The 27,123-nt window shown below is 45.9% G+C and overlaps 1 protein-coding gene across 3 annotated transcripts in view; it reads left to right on the forward strand.

The window, feature by feature from the left end:
- LOC142785383 (uncharacterized) overlaps positions 1-27,123 on the forward strand; it is a 255,405-nt gene that overhangs the window by 54,042 nt on the left and 174,240 nt on the right. For all 3 annotated transcript variants that reach the window (XM_075883863.1, XM_075883864.1, XM_075883862.1), the window contains 2 exons: positions 6,273-6,314; positions 14,595-14,707. In XM_075883863.1, coding sequence (XP_075739978.1) covers positions 6,273-6,314; positions 14,595-14,707 — 155 coding nt within the window. The remainder of the gene's footprint in view (positions 1-6,272; positions 6,315-14,594; positions 14,708-27,123) is intronic.

Raw genomic sequence — 27,123 nt, forward strand, 5'->3', positions numbered from 1 at the left:
TCTGGTCAGTGACATGCTCGCGCCACAAGCAACATAATTGGGCACCTTCATACCCTTGAACAGTACTACCACAGTCGTGGTGTTCTTGATTCTTTTTGCCTCAATAGCGCCTGGGTTGCGGTGGGTAATTATTCTTGCTTCGAGCTGAGCCTCGCGGACATCCACGTCGACACCCCTTATCACACCTTTGCATGGGTCATCGGGTAGATCCGGGTACACGGATATGCGGTACGTGCGTTCACCCAGTCGGACTTGCTCCGCCTTCATGTAGGCGCATGTATTCTTATCGGGAGGAGTACACACGACATATATTGTCATGATGTCAAAACAGAGGTCGTGCCGCAGAGATTTAGATACAAGAAGCAGGCTGGTCTCTTAAATAGGATGCACAAGCGAGTTCTTTTTGTCTATTTCATAGTCCATCATTACAAAAGCACAGCTATCGTCGTCTTTTTTGCCACAAGCACGAGACAATATGTTTTGGGTGCCGTTGGGACAAATGGTGTCCTCTTCAATTTCAGCTGGAGCCAAGGCTGCCGCCATAGCCAGTGCTTGCTCGAATTGTATTTGACTGACCTAGGTCACATACAGGCCGTCCCGTGGTCTGACGATGATGCAATGCGTGTCCCTCGGCCGCTGAGGGAGTGTTGAAGTGACGACGATGCGCTGGTACGGGCTCCGGGTAGCAGTACGGTCACTACCTTTTCATCCGTCGCGCCTTGAATTGCGTTCCCGGGTATTAGTCGACGCTCTCATCGCCTTGCTATTCTCGCGGCCATATGCCGTCATCCATCCGCTGCTGCTTGCTTCTTCTTGAGAAGTTTCTTCTCCCTTCATAATCTTCATCTTCGGCTAAAGCGCTTGCAAACGCAGGGCTAGGCCTAAGCCTATACCTGCCGCTGCCTCGCCGAGGTTAGGCTGACCGCGATATTGTTAACTGTGCCTTGGCGCGGTCGGAACTTAATACACACTGAAATGACGTGAAAAAAGTCACGCACCGTGGAAAGTTCGGCGTCGGCAAGGTCTTCACAATCAGCTTCGTCGAATAACACATAACGTACATGGTTACGAGGAAAGAAACCAACCAAAAGCATTGAAAAAACCAGCAGCCGGAATAGGTGCGTCCGCAATAGTCGGCGCCCCTGGTGGTCCTCTAAATGTGCACAGTCAAATGGTTTACCATTTGACTGTACAAAATAATTTACCAGCGAATGGTTATCAAATTTTTCCGGGTTTATTCGATAACACGTAACTATAGCAAATTATAGATAAAAGTGTATTTCACTCACTACAAGATGTATGAGGACAAGTGGAAAAAGTAATTTTTTTTGAAAATACGATATTTGCTTTTTAGCTAGGATAAATTCACGATTTATCGCCCACCATGTTGTTTTAAAAAGCTTCTGTATACGCAGTTTTTTTCAAAAGATACAAGCAAAAGTGTAAAACAACCCATCACCTACAAACCAAAACATAAAGTGCAAGTTTTTTTTTCAACTTTAGTATTGGCTTGCTATGCAGTATTTTGTTGGTTACTTAGTAATCGTATCAAGTGCGAGCATGTAATTCTGATTTGAAAGAACTGTCAACACACCAATATTATTCATGGTAGTCATAAGCTACTCAGTAGGAGAACACGTTCAGTTAGCAGTACATGTTTTGTTCGCACTTAAGGATACGTAAGTGCACCTCTAAATCATCAAACTTGCTTTGTTTAACAATTGTGTCATTTTAATATTGACAACAAAAGCCCATTTTGTGATTTAGAGCGAGTTCGAATCGAGCCTGCCCGTACAAGGAAAAGGCGTGTGTCACAAATGGTCAGCCCCACAGTGCAAAAGTATCTCGTTATGGCGTTGATGCAGCAAGACAATTGCTAGACAGAAAAAAAAAGCAGCCGCTCGTGAAAAGGCACGCAGTAGCAAGGTACACTGTGAACTTGACAACACATATTGAGAATTTCAACCCTAGTGATTATCTTATGGGAGCTGTGCAACTAGTTCAAATATTTTTTGTATATCTTAAAGGTATTTAAATTTCTGATATTTTTCACCACGTGAAAATTCGTAAATCTTTTCACAATGAACAGTTTTCATTCAAACTTGGTACACTTCTTTCTCACACTAGCAGAAATGCAATCAATTCGAATAAGACAAATCGTACCACACAATTTATTGTGGCTTCCTGTTAGTTGCCCCTAGGGCTGTCGTGTATTGTTTGGTTATTTAGTTAGTATGTTTTAGTAATTATCAGATCTCAATCGCTTTGATTCATTACACAGGCCAAAGCATTTTCCATGTCTCTGTAGGCTTCTTAATGAGCAGAACTTGTGTTTGGAGTTTTAGTGAAAGGCGAACTTTAAATTGAACCTTTAATTATGAAAAGTTTACAAAAATAAGTCTTGCTTTGTAATAAAAGTTTTTAAAAAGATATACAATATAACGCAGACTAATAATCACTGGTGATAATTGTTTTAAAAAAACTTTGTCACTTGGCCTCATACGCTAAGGATGTAGGACATTTTTTGTGCAAAAGTATTGTGCCAAAATGTGTTTCTTGGTGAGCTGAGTAGTATATTTATTGCTAAATTTATTACATATCTAAATATATATGCACTACTACTACTACCATCACTACTACTACTACTACTACTACTACTAATATTAATAATAATATTAAAAATAATAATAATATAGAAATATATAGTTTTAATATACTATTTTAGTGATAATATGAATATTAACAATATAATTGTGTTGCTGTGGGAGGCACAATTGAAGTCATGGCAAGTAATATTCAATAGATAACGAGTACAAACTTCCATGATTTGACGCTTCTAAATGAGATTATTTGTTTCCTCGGAAAGCTTGAAAGTCTCCTGTGCAACTACCCTGCCTCCAACTTCCACTGTACACTCCGTAAAGATCCTCGTCAGATTATCCTTCTCTGTATCAAGGCTAAGGTTGGTTTCCTCACTAAGAGCCGAGTACCTGTTCTGAATTGAGACTCTGAATTCCGGTACTTTCCCTCTCAGTTTTAGCTCAATAATTGGCTTCTCACGTATCAGTTTCTGTCGTTCCTCCTTCAAGTCTAGCTGAATTCGAGACCGTACCATTATATGGTCACTGCATCATACCTTCTCAACCACTTCGACATCTTGCACAATGCCTGGGTGTGCAATTATTATAAAGTCTATTTCGTTCTTATTTTTGCCATTAGAGCTCCTCCATGTCCATTTACGGTTTCCTCGTTTTCGGTAGAAGGTATTCAAAATCCGTAAATTATTGCGTTCTGCGAATTCTACTAATAGCTCTGCTCTGGTGTCTCTTGTACTGATGCCATAATCTCCTACTGCCTAATCTCCAGCCTGATTCTTCCCTATTTTTGCTATAAAGTCTCCCATTGGTATAATATACAGTGCTTTTATCTTACTCATTGCCGATTCCACGTCTTCATAGAAGCTTTCAACTGTAGCGTCACCATGGATGGGTGTAGGCGCGTAAGCCTTTACCACTTTCACCTTGTGTCTCTTATTCAGTTTAATTATGATACCTACAACCCTTTTATTAATTCTAAAGTATTCCTCTATGTTCTATCAACTAGGAACCCCACTACCAGTTCTCTTCTATCAGCCAAGCGCCGATAGCAAAGGACATGCCCATTCTGTACCACTGTATGAGCCTCATCTGTCCTCCTAACCTCATTGGGCCCTATTATATCCTATTTAAAACCCTCTAGCTCCTCGAATAGTACACCCATACTTCCCTCACTAGATAAGGCTCTTGCGTTAAAGGTTGCCAAGTTCAGTTTCCAATGGCGGCCGGGCCGGATCCAGAGATTTATAGCACCGTCTGCTGCGTGGCAGATCTGACCACCGCTGTGGTCAGTTGATTCGCAGCTGCTAGGGACTGAGGGCCGTGAGTTAATTAATGTATGCATGTGAGAGGTAGTGGCCAGATACTGCAACAGGGTGGCCAATCATTCTCTGGTGAAGGAGTACGTTACCGGTGGCAGTTACCGGTGAGGCCACACCCCAAACCTCTTATCGCAGTTCCATCACCAAGCGGATTTTTTTTCGATGCATTCAATGTAAGAAGGTATATCATGGAGAGAATTGAACATGCTCTGAAAAAAGGAAAAGCGTCAAAGCAGTGAAGAGGAAACTTGGGATAGGCAAAAATTGGATATATGCACCAATGGACAAAGAAGGAAACAACTGCCAATATGGATAGGCTAGTTCAAATAGCGGAGGAGTTTTACAGAGATCTGTACAGTAGCCGGGAAAACCAAGACCATAATACCATAAGAAGTAGCAGTAACCCAGACATCACCCACCAGTAATGACAGAAAAAGTCAGAAAAGCTTTGGAGAGCTTGCAAAGAGGCAAAGCTGCTTGTGAGAATCAGGTAACATCAGATCTGCTGAAAGATAAAGGACAGATTGTGCTAGAAAAACTAGCCAGCCTGTTTACGAGGTGTCTCCTGACGAGAAGAATACCGGAGTCTTGGAAGAACGCTAACATAACCCTAATACAGAAAAAAGGAGATGACAAGGACTTGAAGAATTACAGGCCCATCAGCTTGCTCTCTGTAGTATACAAGCTATTTACAAAGGTGATTGCTAACAGAGTAAAGAAAACATTAGAATTCAATCAACCAAAGGAACAAGCAGGATTTCGAACAGGCTACTCAACAATTGACCACATTCATACTATCAATCAGGTAATAGAAAAATGCTCAGAGCATAACCAGCCACTATACATAGCCTCCATAGATTACGAGAAGGCGTTTGATTCAGTAGAATTATCAGCCGTCATGCAGACACTGCGGAGTCAGGGCGTAGATGAAGTATATATAAACATCCTGGAAGAAATCTACAGGGGATGGACTGCTACCATAGTGCTTCATAAAGAAAGCAACAGAATACCAATCAAGAAGGGTGTAATGCAGGGGGACACAATCTCCCCAAAGACATTTACCGCGTGCTTACAGGAGGTTTTCAGAAGCCTAGAATGGGAACAGTTAAGGATAAGAGTTAATGGAGAGTACCTTAGTAACCTGCGCTTCGCCGATGACATTGCATTGCTGAGTAACGGGGGGGACGACTTGCAACTCATGATTACGGAGTTAGACAAGGAGAGCAGAAACGTGGTTCTTAAAATAATCTGCCGAAAATAATCTACAACAACCTCGGAAAAAAGCAGCGCTTCGAGATAGGTAATAGTGCTCTTTAAGTTGTAAATGACTATGTCTACTTAGGGCAGGTGATAGCCGTGGAGCCGAACCACGAGATTAAAGTAAATAGAAGAATAGGAATGGGGGGGGGCGGAGCGCATTTGGCAAGCACTCTCAAGTTATGACAGGTAGATTGCCACTATCTCTCAAGAGGAAGGTATATAACAGCTGTATCTTGCCGGTACTTAGCTTCGGAGCAGTAACTTAGAGACTTACAAAGAGGGTTCAGTTTAAATTGAGGATGAATCAGCGAGCAATGGAGAGAAAATTAGCTTAAGAGACAAGAAGAGAGCAGAGTGAATTAGGGTAGAAACGGGGGTTAAGGATATCATAGTTGAAATCTAGAAGAGGAAGGGGACATGGGCCGGGCATGTAGCACGTAGACAGGATAACCGCTGGTCATTAAGGGTAATTGACTTGATTCCCAGAGAAGGCAAGCGGGTTAGGGGGAGACAAAATGTTAGGTGGGCAGATGAGATTAATAAGTTTGCGGATATAAGTTGGCAGCAGCAAGCGCAGGACCCAGTTAACTGGCGGAACATGGGAGAGGCCTTTGTCCTGCAGTGAACGTAGTCAGGCTGATGATAATGATGATGACAAATTTCCAGATATTCTACCCTGCTGTTTTGTAGCAAGACAATAGTGAGCATCTGATGCTTTGTTAGTGCTTATTGAAACTGTTCCCTTCCACCTGATGCCATGTAGTAAGGCGCACAGTGGTTCTGAAATAAGTAAATATATAAGCAAAGCTTCATTTCTACTTTCTTGCGTAAAATTCTGACAATGTGCTACTAAACCTTCTGGCCTTTTTCTTTTGTTGCTTTCTACTTTCCTTCGTTTCATTATTGAGCAAGGAAAGCATTTGTACGACCTGATAAATTCTCACAGTGTGGTGTACCTAATGTTACGCTAATTGAAAGGTGAGATAACACAGACGGCACCTTGCTTAGCTGGACTTTAAAAAAAATGCGTCGATGGCGCTCACTCTTGTAGTGTTTTTTATGTGCGTGTAACAGGTCAACCTTTTTTTATTTTTAGATGCCACGTGCGGTGAAGAGATGCAAAACGAAGAACAACAAGGTGATTTCCCATTTAAGGAGTGGCTTTTGGGCAATTTATATGATGCGTATTTGGAGAAATGTAAAAGACAGTATTGCTTTTGCAAGAAAACGTCTTTGCGGATCTTTGTTATGGTTTTGCATTTGAGAAGAAAGTGTAAAAGGTGTAAGCTAGTGAATTAAAAACGCAGCAAACATACTTTAACTTGAAGAAGGGTGCTAGGTAGCTTACATGTTTGTAACTAGTCTGTAAAACAAACGTAGCAGTTCTATGAGCTTTTCAACATAGATATGAACTTGTTAAAATTCTCATGAAAGGCTCACAGCCTGCTCACAAATCTGAGTATTTGAAGAACGCCTAGCTATATCATTAAGATCTTTTGCCCTTGCAATGTGTCATCATACAGATGATGTATATGAAAGCGCATTGATATTGTATCTTTGTGCTCATTGAGCAAATATAAATGGGATAGTGTTTTTCTGGGAAAATTTCATGAATGAATCTACCGCGATATAAATGATCACAAAGAGTACATTCATAGTTAATTTTTTCTATATGCAGCACCTTGCGCTCGAATTAGGAACCGGTCGTATTCTTGGTTCCCATTAGTTTGATTTTATTCCTTGAGCATAACAGAATTAGATCCCGTGATGCATGCGTTCCGACGATGTTTACAACCATATAAGTCATGTATTATGAAGGAGTCAATCAAGAAGCATTTTTAAGCATTCCCAAGCTGGCAGTAGCAGAGCTATGCTTGAACATAAGAATGAATTTTTTGTACGTTAGTGCATCGGTTCCAATGGCGTCAAGAAAACCAAGTGCAATTTCATATGAAGAAGACATATGCTAAAGAGTTTACAAAAAAAAATGCTAGCTTAATTGATTCAGCCAGCCACTTTAAAAGTGCCTTCGGCAAAGACTAAAGTGCCCACAAGTGCCCATATGCATTTATGCACAACAAGTAAAGTTATGGCGCCGATCGACGGCCTTAATCAAGAGAGAGGGAAGATGTACTCACATACAACCAGTTTTTGAAGAACATGTGTGCGCTTGGAGCATTCATCTCATTCCTGCTTTCTGAGAGTACTTAGAGTCAGAACTCGTATAGGTGTAGCACAGCACAGCTGGAGCACGAAAGAAAGAAAATATAAAGAAGAAGTAAATCACAGGCAACCAGACGAGCGCCTAACTTCCACGTTGTGTTTTTTCCAGAAGCCTACAGCACATTATATGGCTTGCTTCCCGTACTTGTGGCGCTGCACACAATATCCTGCGACAACTTGGCCAAGCGGCACTATCTGTTGATGAACTTGCCATCACACGGCATTTAGTGGGCCTCCTGCTCATTTCAATTGCTACAGTGGCCAAAAGACGTAGGGCTCGGCTTTGAAACCTAGACAAAACAACTTTCATTCGTCTGTACTGATTTGATTGCGTTACCGATCTCCTCAAACATTTAGCTTTTCTTAATACTAGAAAAACACATTTCGCTTTCAAGATGCACCTGTAATTATGGACGCATACCTTACATGTGGAGATTGTGAAGCGCACCACAATACAATCACAAATATGCAAGCAATACATTTAAACCTTCATTGACTGTGAACGAAAGCGAGGAATGCTGACTTTGAAAGAATTCATACAAACAGACAAAATTTCACTGATGCTATTCATTGAAAGAAGATGAAGAACGAGGAAGTAGTAGGCGTGAAGATTTAACCTTTAATAATACTCAAAAAGATATTGCAAATTAGCGTTTGTTGTCTACCAAAGCCTGAGTTCAGTCCTATTGGGCTGTTGAGCATATTAGTATGGATTAATACTCACATTCCGAAGACAGACATATTGTTCGTTGGCCTGGAAAAAATTATGATTGATACTTAAGGTTTAAAATATGCACAAAATTATGTTTCCCCGAAGCAAATATGGAATTTAATTATTACGACGCAGTGGGCATGGCTCCGCCCCATCGTAGATGCATCAATAAAAATGAAGCGAATTCGGCGCGCGCGATCCTAGCAGCCCTGGGGTGTCGCACCTACCTGTTTATATTGCAAATACACTCCTTTCTCTCTTCCGTGCATTTGTAATCCCAGTAACGAATTGGTGGAGGTGCTGGGTAACGAAGCGCCATACAACGAAGCTCAGCAGTGGTCGTCCAGTCGGAGTTTCCGGGATGGAACACGGGACTGATCCCACGGCCACCTCTCCATCGGCCTCGGCGACGCCTGCACCATCCACGGAAGTGCCTCCACCGGCCCCACCCCCACCCACGTATACGTGCTGACGCATCCGAAACATCCAGGAATGTTCTGCGGTACGGGCGAAGTTGATGTTGACCACTGGATAGCCAACTACGAACGTACCAGTGCGCTCAACCGGTATGACCCGAATCTCATGCTGTTTCCTTGAAAAGCACGGCCAAAGTCTGGTACGAGAACCACGAGGAGGATATTGGCAGTTGGGACACGTTCAAGGAGAGGCTTCGCGACTTATTTGGGAAGCCCATCGGTCGAAAAGCGGCTGCAAAGAAGGAGTTGTATATACGTGCTCAGACGTCTACAGAGCCGTATATCTCGCATATACAGGACGTGCTGGCTCTATGTCATAAAGTCGACAACGACATGTCGGAGTCGGATAAGGTTACCACGTCCTCAAGGGGATAGCAGACGATGCGTTAAACCTGCTAATGTGCCGGAACTGCAGCGCCACCACCGAGGAAACTATTCAGGAATGCTGGCGTTTTCAACAGGCCAAAATTAGGCGTATTTCAAGATCTTTCAATCGACTGCCGAACACCGCTGCGACGTCCTCCTACGGAGACGGACTGACCTCTCATCGGCAGTCTTTGCCAGCGTCTGAAATTACGCATATCGTCCAGCGGAAAATCGAAGCAACTACACCTGCTCTTCCCCCCAACGGCCACGTCAATTCGCAAGCACCCAAGGTTTGCTTGGTACAGTCGATTGTGCGGGAAGAACTCAGCAATTTGGGCTTCGATGTCTGCGCCGTTGCTCAGTCTCGACCAAGGGCGAAGTGGCTTCCGTTCAAGGTCGCCGCCTCGCCCCAGCTCACCACCACAGGAACGGTCTTTTCCACGCTCTCGCAATCCGGCTAAATGGTGAACGGCGAATGATCGGCCGACCTGCTTTATCTGCCGCCTATAGGGCACGTCGCACGGTATTGCCGCCACCATTGGTCTTCGTCCCGAACACAGTATTACACTGCTCGCCGCGCCGACAGCTGCCGCCTTTTCCAGCCTCCTGCACCAATCCCCGACAGCTACCACTGCCTTCCACCATTTGATGCCCCTAATACGCAGCACAGCCGCTCACCGCCGCTTCGACGTCATCAGTCTCGTTCACCCCCTGCACTTCGCCCATCGTCCCCTTCTCCTCTACGACGACGCCCGACCTCCCCGCTCAATTCTCATCAAGAAAACTAAGCGGTGCAGATCTTAGAGGTGAAACTGCATCCTTGATACCGACCTCAAATTCTCTCCTTGTACTGCCGACAGGACGAAATTTGATCGACCTTGACGTTGACGGCCTAACTGTTTCTGCACTTATTGACACCGGGGCGCATATTTCTGTGATGAGTGCCCGACTTCGTCGCCGCCTGAAGAAAGTTCTCACACCGGCTGCTTCTGGCATTATTCGTGTCGCCGACGGAAGAAGTATTGCCATCATAGGAATAAGCACAGCACGCATCACAAGCGCCGATCACCCCACTTCTGTTCTCTTTGCCGTTATTGAGCAGTACCCCAATGACCTGATTCTTGGATTGGATTTCTTGTCCGCTCATGCCGCTCTCATCGACTGTGCAACCGGCGTTCTCCAACTTGAACTGCCTCAACTTGGGGTTGTGCTGTCCTCACCGTCACACCGCTTGTACGCTGTTGATTATGTTCGGCTGTCACCGCAAGCCACCACGTTTGTGGCCTTAACGATATCACCAGCTCTTCTTGACGGTGACTCCATAGCGTCTCCATTAGTGGATGTGCTCTTGGCGTGAAGTGTTGCTGTGCCGCATACCATCATGACTATCGTGGACGACTACGTTCAGCTTCCGCTTCTCAATTTTAGTAGTTCGACCCAAGTTCTCCCGCAAGGCCTTTCGTTAGGCCATGTTTCCCAACTTGGTGCATGTAACATCGTGGCATTAGACCCTAAAGACTGTTCATCCCCTATTGCAGCCAGTCGAGCAAACGCACCTACCGATGAAATCACTCTAATGATTGCCCCTGATCTTGTGCCCTGTCAGGCTGCTCAACTCCACCACGTTCTGACAACCTACCAAGATATTTTCGACATCGATGACCACCCTTTAGGTCAAACGTCCATCGTGCGTCATCAAATACACACCGGCGATGCTAGTGCTGTTAGACGGCAACAATATTGTGTTTCCCAGTCCGAACGCCAGGTCATACAACGAGAAGTCAAGAAGATGCTCTCCAAAGGAGTCATAGAGGCCTCTTCAAGTCCATGGGCGTCACCTGTTGTTTTAGTCAAAAAGAAGAATGGCAGTTGGAGATTTTGCGTTGACTACCATGCCTTGAACAAGATAACCTGCAAAGACGTGTATCCGCTGCCGCGAATCGACGATGCCCCTGACTGGCTTCATGGCACGATACTTCTCATCTATAGATCTGCGTTCGAGCTATTGGCAAATTTTTGTCGACAACTTAGACCGCGAAAAAACTGCCTTTGTCACACAGGAAGGCCTTTATCAGTTCAAGGTTATGCCTTTTGGGCGGTGCGACGCCCCGGCAACGTTCGAACGCATGATGGACTCTGTCCTCCATGGTTATAAATGGTCCATCTGCCTTTGCTACCTCGACAATGTGATTGTTTTTTCTCCAAGATTTGAAAGCCACCTAACTCATCTGTCGACCATTCTAGCCGTTTTTCGTCCAGCGGGACTCCAGCTGAACTCGACAAAGTGCAATTTTGACCAAAAATCACGGTTCCTGGTCATCATGTAAGTGCTGCGGGCGTCCAACCAGACCCTGACATAATTGGCGCTGTCAATTACTTTCCTCCGCCTTCTAATACCAAAGATGTTCGTTGTTTTGCGGGATTATGCTCGTACTTCCAACGTTTTAAACGCAATTTCGCTACAATTGCACGACCGCTCACTGATCTCAAAAAGATTGCGCCCTTCTCGTGGGACCATGACCAAGCAGCTTCGTTTTCCACGCTGATCCTGCTGCTCACTTCACCAACAATATCGGCTCACTTCGACCCGTCCGCGACGACTGAAGTTCGCACAGACACCAGTGCTCACGGCATGGGCGCCGTCCTCGCTCAACACCAGGGGGCCAAACGCGTGGTATTGCGTTTGGCAGCCGCCTTCTCTCCACATCTGAGCGAAACTATTCGATAACGGAGCGCTAATATTTTGCGTTGGTCTGGACTGTAGCGAAATTTTGCCCCTACTTGTATGGCTGGGAGTTTTCAGTTATTACGGATTACCACGCTCTGTGTTGGTTGTCGTCGCTCAAGGACCCAACTGGTCACCTAGGTCGCTGGGCTCTACGTCTCCAGGAATATAACTTCGACGTAATTTATAGGTCTGGCAGGTTAAAGCAAGATGCTGACTGTCTCTCGCGTTATCCAGTGGACCCTGCTAGCCTCGCCGTCCATGAGAGCGATTCTTGTGTGTTCGCCATATCCGATTTTCGCGACATCGGCATGGAGCAGCGCCGGGATGCAACCCTCCAGACCGTCTATGAGCGAGTATCTTCAGAACATTCCGACCCTTCGCTCCGTCAATATGTCCTCCGCAACGAAATTCTGAACCACCGCAACATGAAGCCTGATGGCGCGGACCTTTTTTTAGTTATTCCCCGACACCTGCGTGCCACCATTCTTCAAAATCTGCATGACGTTTCGATGGCAGGACAACTCGGTTTTTCACGCACCTATCACCGCGTGTGGCAACGGTTCTTTTGGCCTGGCCTGTATAAATTTGTGCGCAGCTATGTCACTGCTTTCATGCGCTGCCAGCATCGCAAACGTCCTGCTCTCCGTACGGCTGGCCTGCTCCAACCTATCGACATTTCCCCGGAACCATTCTTCCGCGTCGGCCTCGACTTGCTCGGACCTTTCCCAACGTCCGTGTCAGGCAACAAATGGATCGCTGTCGTAACTGACTATGCGATGAGATATGCTATATCTCGTGCCTTCCCAAGAAGCTGCGCTACAGATGTTGCATACTTTCTACTGAATGACGTCGTTCTACAGCATGGGGCTCGGCGCCAGCTTCTGACGGATCGTGACCACGGCTTCCTCGCAAAAGTTATCGACGAAATCCTCCGTAGCTGCTCTACCGAACATCACCTTACTACTGCCTACTATCCCCAGTACAACGGTCTCACAGAGCACCTTTACCGAACCCTTACAGACATGTTGTTCATGTACGTCTCTGCTGATCACAATGACTGGGACGCAATGCTTCCTTACGTTACGTTTGCGTACAATTCATCAAGGCATGACACCGCCGGGTATTCTCCGTTCTTTCTTCTGCACGGCCGCAACCCTGCCTTTCCATTCGGCACACTCCTTCTTTCTGATACTACCAAACCAACGGTGTATGCTCTGGACGTTGCTTCTCGAGCCCGCGTCGCTCGCCAAATCGCCCACACTATCGGCTTACTGCTTCTCAGGCCTCACAAATGTCCGCTACGATGACTGGCACCACGACGTTGACTTCTCTGCTGACTCTCTCGTCCTTGTTTGGACGCCGCATCGGCGTGAAGGCTTGTGCGAGAAGCTCCTTCCACGATACATCGGGCCCTACAAAGTTCTCTGCAAGGTCACTGACGTCGACTACCTCATCATTCCTTCATCTTCTGCCACGCCACCTACTGATGTTGTTCGTTTGTCGCGACTAAAACGCTTCTACACTTCCAGTACTGATTGACTTAGCGGCGCCGTGACGGCGCTTCGTCCGCCGGGGGTGATATTACGAGGCAGTGGGCATTACTCCACACCGTCGTAGACGCATCAATGAAGAAGAAGCGGATTCAGCGTGCGAGATCCTAGCAGCCCTGGGGTGTAACACCTACCTGTTTTTATTGCAAATACACTCCTTTCTCTCTTCCGTGTATTTGTAATTCCAGTAACAATATGTACTAATTGTTGGGGTTATGCGTCCGAGAATAAGGATATGACTGCAATAGGTGCCTCGTTGGAATGCCCAGAAATTTTAGACCACTTCGGTTCTTTAACGTGCACCTAAATCTAAGCACACAGGTGTCTACATTTTCGACTCAATCAAAATGCGGTTGCCGCATCTGGGAATCAATGCCGCCACCTTCGAACTATTCTAAGAGCACCATAATCACTAGGCCATTGCGGTGGTGACGGAACTAACGTTTAAATATGTGGGCGATCAATATAAAAAAGCTAAGAAAAAGAGTAAGAACGGGCTAGTTGCTATAGCCATTTCTAGCCCGCGAATTTAGTGAAACCGCTGCATTCGCTAAGAAGTGTAAACAAGCATCTTCCTTTATTGCTAGCGACATCCCTACTGAAACGTTCCGTATGCGATGTCCAATAATTCCGTATGTTTTCGTAAGAATCTTACGGAAATATATGGAAAATATACGAGAAACATATGTATTCTTTACGGAAAGATATGGAATTATTGGACTCGCATACGGAACGTTTCAGTAGGGATATAAAAGAAAAGCTGAAATATTTGCAACAAAAGAAGAAGAACACAAAAGTTTTGGTAACTCCGCAGGCCAGCGATGTAAGAGGGTACTTTGTGTTAAATTAATATTTACGGTGACGGGCGTATCGCTGAGCTGAGAGTGAATGTAGCGAATTCTGAGCTAGGTAGATGATATGACCAATAAAGGTTTGGGAATTCCAGTGAACCAGAGCGGACAATTTAGAATGGTGGCAGCGAAATGAAATTTGGAGGTATGCACGCTAAAGAGGAGTTTGGCTCGCCTAAAACAGGAGTTATGGGTCTTTAGCAGTTACTACCGCCTTGAATTTTGCAGAAATTTCAACTGATAATGGTAACACCGTGTTCAGGGTGTCTTCTGTGACAATCCTCGTAAAATCTTTCCATTATTGATACTTTCGCAAATTTTTGCTGAACATCATAAAACTTTACTTCAGCCACCATCTCCTGATCTTAACTCTTTCTATGAAAACCGCGAATCAAAGCACGGTACATGACCACTGTTCATAGATGAAATACCGCATGGCGAAACTGCAACTTTTTATTCGGATGCTAAATATGTGCGAAGGCATGAATGTTCCGAATATTTTGTTGTTTCAGAGGAAGCCATCAGGTTAGGAATATACTTTCTTTATGACCAGGCATTTTGGAATGGAGCCCTCTTCGTTAAAAACAACAGCTACAATGCCTACTTCGCTGCCCTTACAAGAGCCGTAAGCAACTGTCACTGCATGTTTCTTCTCTGTTTTACATGTGAATCATTCCTTAGCAAACTCTCGAACGCATCTATCTATCTATCTATCTATCTATCTATCTATCTATCTATCTATCTATCTATCTATCTATCTATCTATCTATCTATCTATCTATCTATCTATCTATCTATCTATCTATCTATCTATCTATCTATCTATCTATCTATCTATCTATCTACCTATCTATCTATCTATCTATCTATCTATCTATCTATCTATCTATCTATCTATCTATCTATCTATCTATCTATCTAGCCACCTATGACTTTTAGCTCTGCTCGCCGTTTCGATGATGGGATCGATACCAAAAATTTTATGGCATAACATCACTGTATGGCGAGCATAACTCACCAGTCATAACATGAAAATGTTAACATGTATGTCATGATTCACATTTCACGGCCTTGCCGCTCTTGTGGTCGTTTCGTTCACATGACATGTGGCAGAACTTGTATGCTACTACATGACTGCATGGCGAACACAAGTGACAGGTCCTAACGCGAAAATTATGACACCCATGTCATCTAAGCCTTGACTAATGACTACACATCACGCTCATGCTGGGCTCGTGGTTGTTTCGCTAGCTTTAATTGATTGATATGTGAAGTGTCACGCCCCAAAACCACCATATTATTATGAGAGACGCCGTACTGGAGCGCTACGAAAATTTTGACCACCTCGAGTCCTTTGACGTGCACTCAATTCTGAGCACACATATCTACAGAATTTTCGCCACCATTGAAAATGCAGCCGCCATAGCCGGGATTTCATCCCGCAACCTGCTAGTTAGCCTCCGAGTACCTTAGCCACCAGACCACCGCGGTGGGGCCGGTTGCTTCAAATATACGAAATTGGGTATTACGGGACGCGAATGGATTACAAAAGTGTATGACTGGTGCAAACATGATAATTATGAGATGCGTGTTAGGTAAGAACATGAATACATGTCACACTCATGATGTGGTCGCGGCTGTTTCGCTAGCTTTACAATTACCAAGTTTGGTACTGCGTGACGTATATGAAGGAGGAAAGTATATGAGTGGTGCAAACATGATAATCATGAGATGCGTGTCATGGAGAACATGACTACATACCACGCTCATGATGCTCTTGTGGCCGTTTCACTAGCTAAACATATACTTAATTTAGTGTACGGGACGTAATCGGATGACGAAAGTATACGACTGGTTCAAAACATGATAATCATGAGATACGTGTCATGTAAGCACACGACTACATGCCACACTCATGATGCACTTGTGGATCACTTCAGTAGCTTCACGTATACGAAACTTGGTATTACGGGACGTGAATGAATGATGGAGGTATGTAATTAGTGCAAACATAAAGCATGAGATGCGTGCCATGTAACAATATGACTAACCCGGTATTACGGGACATGAATGAATGACTAAGGTATGTGACTGGTGCAAACATGATAATCATGAGAGGCGTGTATTGTAACAACACGACAACATACAAAGCTCTTGGTGCGTTCATCCCCGTTTCGCTAGATTCACATATGCCTGATTTCTTATCATGGGACGTGAATAGACTACGAGGGTACATGACACGTCCAAACATGATAATTATAGTATGTAGATCATGTACGGCATAAAAACGCCCGCCTCATAACGTTGGCTGAATTTAAAGTGACATGTCAATCTTTCTAATTCGTGCTTCCCATATCATTCATTCCCACTGTGCTGGAGATCTGCCAATTTTTATAGCATGAAAAAGATTTTAAGAATGCTTAAAGATTGTGGTAATACCAAAAATAGTTTCCAAAACGTAAAAAAAGGCATTTTTAAAATAATGAGCAGGCATTCAAGAGAGGACTATGCCTCACGTAGTATTCTTCAAAGATTTGGGAGCTGAATCTGGTAGCATCTTTTGAATGCGAATATGATAATCCAGAACTTCCATATAAAATTTTGAGTTTGAGTTGCTAGTGTGAAATTTGCTCCCTTTCCTATATTTCTGCTTCTATTCTATTTGTCTATTGTCCAAGAATGGTGAAGCGTCAGCATTTTTCCTAGCGATACAAGGACCTGTAGGAACTTCAGAACTTACTTCCGACCAGATCGCCTAAATACTCCAATAAGTATTTTTATTCATTACAACGTACAGGTAAAGCAGCTAAGGTTTCATGCAAAAATATGACTTCGCTGCGCTTATCTACATAGTGAAAAAAGTCATAGGCATTCGAACAAGCGTAGGCTCTGCTTATTGAACATAAATATACAATTCTGACATTAGTAACAACTCATTAGGGTGCAACCACCGACCAAAAATAACAAATACGCACTCCTTAGAAGAGCAAACCTGCCCACCTTTATTACGGAACCAGCTAAAACACTGTCTGATTATTTTCCACGTATCTGCGAATTAGCTGCGGCCGCCCAGGCACAGCTTCAAAGTTTGTGTTTTTCCTTGGTTGGAGAATGCAAGGTGAAATTCCCATGAAATACATCTCGACCCGTAAGGGTAGAGTGCTAAAATGAATGTTATCCCACAGAAAGGGGTAGGTTCTGGAAGGAGCAGTGTAGAGCCGCTTTATGAACAAACAAATAATGCCTGTACGGCGTGCCCTTGATCGGGCCGTTGGGCAAGAGCTGGCTGCGCTACGAGAAACTAGCGAGCTGCGCGACGACTTCGCGTCATTGCCAGACTGCTAGCAAGGTCCCTTCATTCAGTGGAAGCCCTTCCACGTGTTTTTCGCTGGCTAGGTTGAGCAGCGCCAGCACCTCCTCTACTTTTTTCTGTGCCTGGACGAAGGCTTTCGTCAAGCCATCGAGCGCACGCTCCGCCTCCGCTCGCTGCTGCCTTTACAGCGCGGCGCGAGTAGACTACGGCAAGCTGGCGCTAAATGACCACGCGTATTAAGAAGCTCGTGATTTTGTGTTTTCATGCAAGTTAATACGTATCCGTGCTTCTCACCGCCTTTCATGGGTACAGCGGGAATGGAAAGTAAAACCAACATAGCGGCGGGATATTTTTAACGGACCTTGCTACCGGTTTGATATATGCATTCGAGTTTTATATCAATCGCGTTTTATTTTCAGTTCCAAGTCATTGCAACCTCATCGATTGATATGTGGGGTTTAACGTCCCAAAACTACCTCATGATTGTCAGAGACGCCGTAGTGGAGGGCTCCGGAAATTTTGACCACCTGGGGTTCTTTAACGTGCACCCGAATCTGAGCACATGGCATTGCAACCTCATCATTTGCATGCCTCGGTATGTTATACTGCTTTGTACCACTCTGAATATCTGACGAAAAGAAATCACATTGTCTTTTATTTTTCATTTCTCATTAGTTACAAAAACAAAACAAAAGAACTTGCCGGTATCTTATGGAGTCACCTGAAACGACTTAAAGGCAATAATTATTCTCGTTTTCTTCCGAGTCAATGCGCTGAATGTTTGCTACTTCCCTTCAGAATAATTCTCTGGCCAACATAGTTTTCTTACTGCCCCAAGGATTGGAAACAAAGCTAGCTTTCTGCCCCTCAGCTGGTTATGCACAGCATTTCCAATGGAGGTGGAAATGTTGTAGGCCCGTGTGCTTTGATTTGGGTGCACGTTAAAGAACGCCAGGTGGTCAAAATTTCTGAAGCCCTCAACTATGGCGTCTTTCATAATCATATGGTGGTTTTGGAACGTTAAACCTCACATATCAATCAATCAATCTGGTTATGCACTGCCCTCAATATCGGCCCATTTCAACCAAGCGAAGATGCTATATGATGTCATCTAGTTATGTGAACTTCCAATACGTCAAAAATATTTATGATATGTGACGTCATATGATGACGTCTTCACGTAAGGATGATTTCTTGAATCACTCGTGTTCACGCCGCTGACGCGAAAATGCGTCGGATGCCACCGGCGATCAATTTTCGCTTTTGACGAGGCATTTGAAGCTATCGCCTTAATGCATTGTACGGCGTTAGCTCCATGAAGCTGTAGATTCTGCTGGTTCGGGGGAGCGTGTTTTCAGTAATCAGGCAGAACAATTGGCCTCCTAATAAATCTTCGTACTACACTCTAATACATTGCCGCCATTTATAGACCAAAATATTTTATAGATTATAAGTAGTAGTGGTAGTAGTGGTGGACTACCCGGCCGTCACGTTTGGCAACTTGACAATTGGTATCATTTGACAATTGACTTGACAATTGGAGTCCGTTGTATCCGAAAGTCAACAAATGAGTCACCAGTAGCAATGCTGCCTCGCCATCACTGCCGTGTGCAACGCCAACATCACACCAAGAAGCTGAATGGGAGCCCATGGGCACCACCCAGCCATTCGGCCTCTACTATGCTCGCTACCAAGTTTAGAGGTCAGAAAAAAGAAGACAAAAAAAAAAGACCTGAGCAGCCGGATAATAAGGCTAAAACAATCCGTTCATGAATACACAGACAATTAAGCTGAAGCAACTGACAACAGGCTGCATTTTTTCACACCTGTCACCATGGCTCAAGTTGATGAGTTGGCATTAGACTTCATACTTTAAAAGCGCCTGTTCAAAACATCGGTCATGATCACAAGAATCGAGCCACATACGAATCGGTTCTTGTTTGTTTCACGGTGATTTCATTGTTTAAGCTCTAAAATGGTGAAGTGACCTACCATAGTTCCTCATTTTCCGGCACTTTCTTTCTCTCGGTGGCAACACATGTAAAGTTTTGCGAAGGAAACGGACATAGATCTATATCCCTGGAAGCGGTCTAGTGGCTTTTTTGCTGTTTAGTGCAGAAACTTCAAGCTTGCACATGATGTGCTACGCCGCTAGAAAGTAGCAAGCATGCGGGAACATGAGGCAACCAAGCTTTCACTAATAGCTCCTGGAAAAGGCTTTTCTACAAAATTGACTTTCAGTTAGTCAAAAAACCTACTCTTAGTCAAGCGAACGCTACAGTGATGAAGCGATTTTCCACGGATTACTGGCATGAGCTTTTTTGGTATCGGCTTAGCAGACGATGCGAGAGCGCCTCAATCAAGTAATGGCGAACGACACGTGCCTTTGAATTGAGCTGGGTGTCCAGAACAACAAGTGCTTGACAATTATCATTTCCAAGTTTCTATTACACCTCAAACAATGCGAATACAACCAAAAACCGAGCCGTTTAGCAGCTTCGAATGCGTCCGCGGCATTCGTTTGCGCGATGGACGGCGTGGCGGCATGTCTACTCCAGTTGCGGCGCCTGGCGGCGAAGCGCCTCACTGGCACCACTGGGCGCTTGTCATTGCAATCCTCTCCTTCGCCCGGGCACTGGAAAAAATACAAAAAAGGCGCTGGTAGCCTCAGCTCATTCTCCCCTCTCCATTTACATCAATCTTCCTACCAGCGGAAGTCGAGATGCCACCATGACGTTTCTTGTGCTCTTTCGGTCCATGGACGTACCCCATAGATAGGTAGGAGTAAGGAAAGCGCACCGCGCCCAGCCCGCCTGAATTAGGCCTTTCCACCACTCGACTGTAGACCCCGTCGGATAGCCTGACCAGAAGCAGTGAGGTGGCATTCCGCACGAGCTTAGCCTAAAACTCAAAACAACACAAGTGGAACAAAGAAGAAAATATTTACACGTGTTCAGAAACAAGACGGAAGAAAAAAAAACTTGCTGGTCCCACGTACAGTAGGAATCGAAGATATGGTAAGCACGATTGAGAAATGTTGATATGCCACTTTAAAATCAGGACAACGTCACGAGGTGTACATATTGATGCCGTACATGACTTCTATGTCATTTTTATCATGTTCGGATGTGTCGTTCACCTTCATCATCTGTTCACGTTATGTGATGCCACATTTAGTATATGTGGAGCTAGTGAAACGGCGGTGAACCTGCTATGAGCGTGGTATGTTGTCATGTTGTTACATGACATGCGTGTCAGGGTCATCATGTTTGCACCAGTCATATATTTCGTCATCTATTGACGTCCCGTGACACCAAATTTGGTATATGTAGAGCTAGCGAAACGGCCGTGAGTGTATCATGAAGAGCCCAATATACTGCACTGTAGCATTGACGCGCGCACACGCTGGGCACAGCGACGCAACGTTAGCAATAAAGTCTGACGCCAGGTGCGATTAGCGTCCATCGGCGTGGCCCGACGGCAACTGGCACGAAATGCGACATGCTGCATTTCGCGCCGATGTGCTCCCTTTTTTCGTGACGGGGGGACGCCGGATGCGCTGAAACGCGTATGCGTCAAAGCGACGCAGGGCGGCGCGCGTCTGCGAGTATATGGGAAAACCGGTGCCTGGCGTGGCAAAGCCGGCGTCACACAACAAAATGAACGCCGGTGAGCACGCGCACCACGTCAAGGTTAAATGTATTGGCGCCATGACTGTGGCATGTAGTCATGTTCTCATATGACACGCATCTCATGATTATCATGTTTGCACCAGTCACATACCTTCGTAATTCATTGACTTCACGTAATGCCAAATTTGGCATATCATAAGGTAGCAAAAGGGCCGCTAGCGCATTATCAGTGTAGCATGTAGTCATGTTGTTAAATTAAATGCATTTCGTGATTATCACGTTTAGATTTGTCATTTACATATGTTTGTCTGTTCGCGTCACGTATTACCGAGTTTGGTACATGTGAAGTTAGCGAAACGGCCGCGAGCGCATCATGAGCGTATACTGTAGTCAGGTTGTTAAATGACACGCATCTCTTGTTTATTATGTTCGCTCCAGTCACATACCTTTGTCATCGTTCTACGTACTGTATTACCAAATTTGGTACATGTGACGCTAGCGAAAAGGCCGCGAGCGCATCATGAGCGTGGCATGTAGTATAACGTTGTTGCATGACACGCGTGTCTTGATCTTCATGTTAAGGTCTGTCGCTTGTGTTCGCCATGCAATAATGCCATACCACACCTGTTTTGCAAAACGCCATGTGTACGAAACCACCGCAAACCACGAAGCGGCAGAACCACGAAGTGTATATTATGGCATTTATGAAATACGTGTCATGAATTTCATGTTATGACTAGGGAAATATGTTCCACATGCGGTCATGTTATGCCTTACCAAGTTTGGTATTGATACCATTGTCGAAACGGTCAGGACAGCTAAATGTCGGAGGCAGCTATATATATATGTATATATATATATATATATATATATATATATATATATATATATATATATATATATATATATATATTTAAGGGAAAGAAGTGTATACCTAAGGGCTTGTTTTTCCGTGTTTTATTACTATAATAATGAGATCTAACAGACAGAAATGCCAAGGAATGTAGAGGGGAAGTTACTAGAACCAATGGAATGTAAATAAAAAAAGAAGAAAGAAAAGTGGGTGAAAAAATAACCAGCCATGAGCAGGAATCAAACCTACGACGCGTTCGATGCTCTAACCGCTGAGCTACCACTATATATATATATATATATATATATATATATATATTGTTACACGCAAGAAGTACACGAAAAGGTTGAAAAACAGGCGAGCCTGGATGGTTCGCGTTTACTTCCACAAGGGGTCTCGAGACAGCACACACAACGTCGTCTTCCTTCTTCACCTTTTGTCTGAATGTTCATTCGCGCTGTATGCGCCGTGCATTGCAACCGCTCGTGACATTTCCCCGTTGGCAGACGAAGCCCGCCGGGCGAGTCACTCAGTGGTTCGTGCATTGCATAGCTTCATGCGAGCGACGTGCGCCACTTCTGTTTTAGCCGAGCGCCGTCCAGTGCTTGTGAGCCGTGCTATGCGGTAGTTGACCTCACTGAGGCGTTCGAGGATAACGTAGGGCCCGACATAGTGAGCGAGAAATTTCTGGTACAGGCCACGTTTCCGTAAAGGCGTCCAGAGCCACACCTGATCTCCAGGATTGAAGTGAACATGTCGGTGACGGTCGTCATAGCGGATCTTTGACCGGTCTTGCGAGGTGACGGTGCGTAGCCGAGCGAGGCGTCGCGCTTCTTCTGCTCTACAGAGAATCTCGTTGATCGGCTCACTGTGATGAGCAGAGTAGGGAAGCATAGTGTCAAGATTATAGCGTGGTGGACGAGCATAAAGGAGAAAGAAAGGTGAGTAACCAGTGGTCTCATGTCTTGCGGTGTTGAAAGCATAGGTGATGAAAGGCAAAATTGTGTCCCAGTTTTTGTGCGCGGAGTCGATGTACATGGACAGCATGTTGGCAAGCGTTCGGTTCGTGCGTTCCACTAGACCATTAGTCTGTGGATGGTATGGAGTGGAATGGCGGAAGCTTGATGAGCACAGACGAAGGGTCTCTTCGACAACATCCGCGGTAAATTGCCGCCCACGGTCGCTGATTACGATGCGAGGAGGTCCGTGTCTGAGGATAACTTGAAACAGCAAGAAGACGGAAACGTCTTTTGCTGTGGCCGACGGCAGTGCTGCCGTCTCACAATAACGGGTTAAGTGGTCTACGCAAACGATGACCCAACGATTGCCGTCTGTGGATCGCGGAAAAGGGCCCAGAAGATCTATACCAACTTGCTCAAAGGGGGTGCTAGGAGGCGAAACAGGCTGAAGGCGACCAGACGGCGCGTCAGTTGGTCGCTTGTAACGCTGACATTGGGTGCAGCTGGCGACGTACCGTTCGGTATCATTGCGCATCCGGGGCCAATAAAAGCGTTCCTGAGCACGGTAGAGTGTTCTTGTGCATCCAAGATGTCCGGAAGTTGGTTCGTCGTGCATGGCAGATAATACGTGACTGCGAAGGCTCTTGGGGACAACCAAAAGGTAGCGCGCACCGGTAGCCGAGAAGTTCGTCTTAAATAGGGCGCCGTCACGTAAGCGAAAACGATTGTCTGCAGCGGACTCCCGCGCGGCCGCGAATAGCGGCTGTAAGCTGTCGTCTTTCCTCTGCTCTGATATGAAGGTATCCATATCCGGAAATCCCGTGGACACAAAAGCGATGTATTCATCAAAGTTGTCCGCGTCACATTCAGTCGTTGGGAGTGGCAGGCGAGAGAGACAATCAGCATCAGCGTGTCGCCGGCCGCTCTTGTAGGAAACAACGAAATCATACTCCTGCAGACGGAGCGCCCAGCGTGCTAGTCGACCAGAGGGATCCCGAAGATTCACAAGCCAGCATAGAGAGTGATGATCCGTGACGACAGTAAAGGGGCGCCCGTAGAGATACGATCGAAACCGTTGCACAGCGAAGACGACCGCCAGACACTCTTGTTCGGTGACAGTGTAGTTGCGCTCGGGGCGACTCAATGAGCGGCTAGCGTACGATATCACATGCTCGCTGTCGCCGACACGCTGAACTAGTACGGCGCCAATGCCAACACCACTAGCATCGGTATGAACTTCTGTCGGTGATGACGGATTGAAGTGGCGAAGAATAGGCTGGGACGTCAACAGTAGCTTTAGCTGCCGAAACGATGAGTCGCATTCCGAGCTCCACTCGAAAGGAACACCTTTTTGGAGAAGGCATGTGAGCGGATGAGCTATGTCAGCAAATTTGGGAATGAAACGGCGAAAGTAGGAGCATAACCCTAAAAAACTTCGTAGCTGCTTCACAGAGCGAGGTGCCTCGAATGCCTCCACAGCTGTTGTCTTTTGTGGATCTGGTCGTATACCTTCTTTGTCGATCAGGTGTCCCAGCACAAGTGTCTGTCGTTCACCAAAATGGCACTTTTTAGAATTAAGCACAAGGCCGGCCTTCCTCAAGCAGTTCAGTACCAAGTCCAGGCGCTCGTTATGCTCACGAAATGTTCGGCCGAAGATCACAACGTCGTCTAGGTAGCACATACAAACTTCCCACTTCAAACCGCGAAGTATAGTGTCCATGAACCTTTCAAACGTTGCGGGGGCGTTACAAAGCCCGAAAGGCATCACGTTGAATTCAAATAGTCCATCGGGCGTTACAAAAGCGGTCTTCTCTCTGTCATCCGGGTGCATAGGGATTTGCCAGTAACCTGACCGTAAATCCACAGAAGAGAAGTAAGAAGCCGCAAAGAGGCAATCGATGGCGTCGTCAATTCGTGGGAGTGGGTATACGTCTTTCCTAGTAACGGCATTTAGGCGACGGTAATCGACACAGAATCGCCACGTGCCGTCTTTCTTCTTCACCAGTATCACTGGAGCTGCCCAAGGGCTAGACGATTCCCGAATTACTCCTTTACCCATCATTTCTTCGACTTGAGCGCTGATGATCTTTCGCTCCGCAGAGGACACACGATATGGTTTTTGACGAATCGGTTCAGCGGATCCTGTGTTGATGCGATGGCGAGTACGGGATGCAGGAATCGATGTGGGGCCGTCGTGCTGTGCAAAGTCGAATATTGAAGAGTGTTTCGAGAGCAGGGCCATCAAAACACGACGTTCATGGTCACTGAGCGATGTAGCTACCATTCCGAGCATGTGTTCGTTTGCGGTGTGCGAGACACTGGTTTGTGCTGTATCCGGTAGTTCTGTAAGCACTGCCATAGGTATAAATGACTCTCCCTGAAACGTAGCAAGTTTTAGGCCTTGAGACAGCACTACGGCTTCAGTGGAGCAATTTAGCGTCCATAGCCCTGCGCATCCATCGGTAACTGAAACCATACAATACGGAACCAACACATTTTTCTTAAGACAGTTTCTATGGACCGGTTCCACCGCAACATCGAACGAAGTACTAACAGAAGACGAACAAACAACAGGAACGCGCATCGCGGATAAAGCGGGCACAACAGTGTCTTCAGAAACACAAAACACACTCTCTTGCTGGGATGATTCTTCTAAGAGCGCAGAGGACACACTTCCGCAAATACTGAGTTCTCCTGTTCGGCAGTCAACATTGGCGCCACACAATTTCAAAAAGTCAATGCCGAGAATTACATCGTGTGTGGAACGCGGAAGCACGGTAAACTCAGTGTTAAAGGTTTGACCACCCAAGGAGACATCCACGTTACACACACCAACCGGGTATAATGAGTCCCCACTCACTCCACGAAAGCTTGTGCTGTGGTCCCAATGAAACATAACCTTGCGTCCCAGCAGATTTTTGAACACCACACTCATGACAGAAACAGTTGCTCCCGTGTCGACTAAAGCCATGGTAGAAACGCCATCAATAAGTACATTAACCTTATTCTTCAGCATGAAGATAGGTGGAGGTATCCGAGTCGGCAGCAAAGATTTTCCAGCGACCTCACCTCCATCGGCCGCGCTGGCTAGTTTCCCGGCGGTGGTGACGCGAAGCGGCGTCGAGGAGATGATGACGTCACACGCCGTCTGGGAGATGGAGATCGAGACGCTCGGAAAGCTGGTGGTGGTGTCAGAGTACGTTCGGAGGCAGGAGAGCGGTAACGGTTTCGATACCTTTCTTGTTCTCCAGAATAGCTGTCCAGAGGGAAGTGACGGCTTCCTTCTTCTCGGAAGTAGCCTTCAAAAGTGGTGTTTCCTGGCCTATTAGTGTCCATTGCACGACCACCGTGTTGCATAAACGCTCCCGACTGTCCATTGCTGAATGCCCGACGTCGGTTACAATACCTAGCTATGTGGCCAGGCGTGCCACAGTTGTAACACACGGGCAGAGGGCGAACTTCCGGACGCTGATTGAAATATTCCACAGCGGTCACAGGCTGAGAGTAACTCATCCCCTCCCCTTGGATGTCGTAGGCAGTGCTGGGTCTTCGTGGGCGAACGTCGCGTGGATGCTGATCAAAATGCCGATCAATCGAGTCGTAATGGCGTTGTTCGGTCTGGCCATAATGCGGGTCGTGTCGGTAGCTGTTACAATCCGCAGCATTCACCGAATGCTGCCAAGTAGCCGGAGGAGATGCGCAGACGGCGTCTCGGAAAGCGACGGAGGCGCAACGCGGCACCGCATAACGCGTTTGTTCTTCGTGCCGCAGGAGCTCCTCACGGACAATCTGCCGAATGGTAGCTGAGAGGTCTGTCTGCGGACTCGCGTCAACGCTGGCCACAGTCGTGACATTGGCTAGCCGTCCAAACTTCGGCGTGATTCGGCGAGTTTTCAGCGCCTCGAATGTGCGGCAGTGCCGAATCACGTCTGATACGGTGTTCAGGTTGTCTTTTCCAATGAGGAAGTTATAGACGTCTTCCGCAATACCTTTTAAAAGGTGTCCCACTTTATCTTCCTCGGGCATTCGAGAGTCGATGGTCTTACACAGCTTGAGAACTTCTTCAATATATGTCGTGCAAGTCTCGCCGATCACCTGAGCTCTCTGAGCTAAAGCTGTTTCCGCTCGTTTCTTCTTAGTGTCCGAGTCGCTAAAGCACTTCTTCATTTCTTCAATAAGACTGCTCCATGTAGTAAGCGTGTCGGCGTGGTTTTCATACCAAACCAGGGCCGTGTCCGTCAAATAAAAAACGACATGCCTGAGCTGGCTGGCCGGGTTCCAGTT

The sequence above is a fragment of the Rhipicephalus microplus genome, unplaced genomic scaffold (genome assembly GCF_043290135.1).
Source record: "Rhipicephalus microplus isolate Deutch F79 unplaced genomic scaffold, USDA_Rmic scaffold_21, whole genome shotgun sequence".
Taxonomy (NCBI): Eukaryota; Metazoa; Arthropoda; class Arachnida; order Ixodida; family Ixodidae; genus Rhipicephalus; species Rhipicephalus microplus.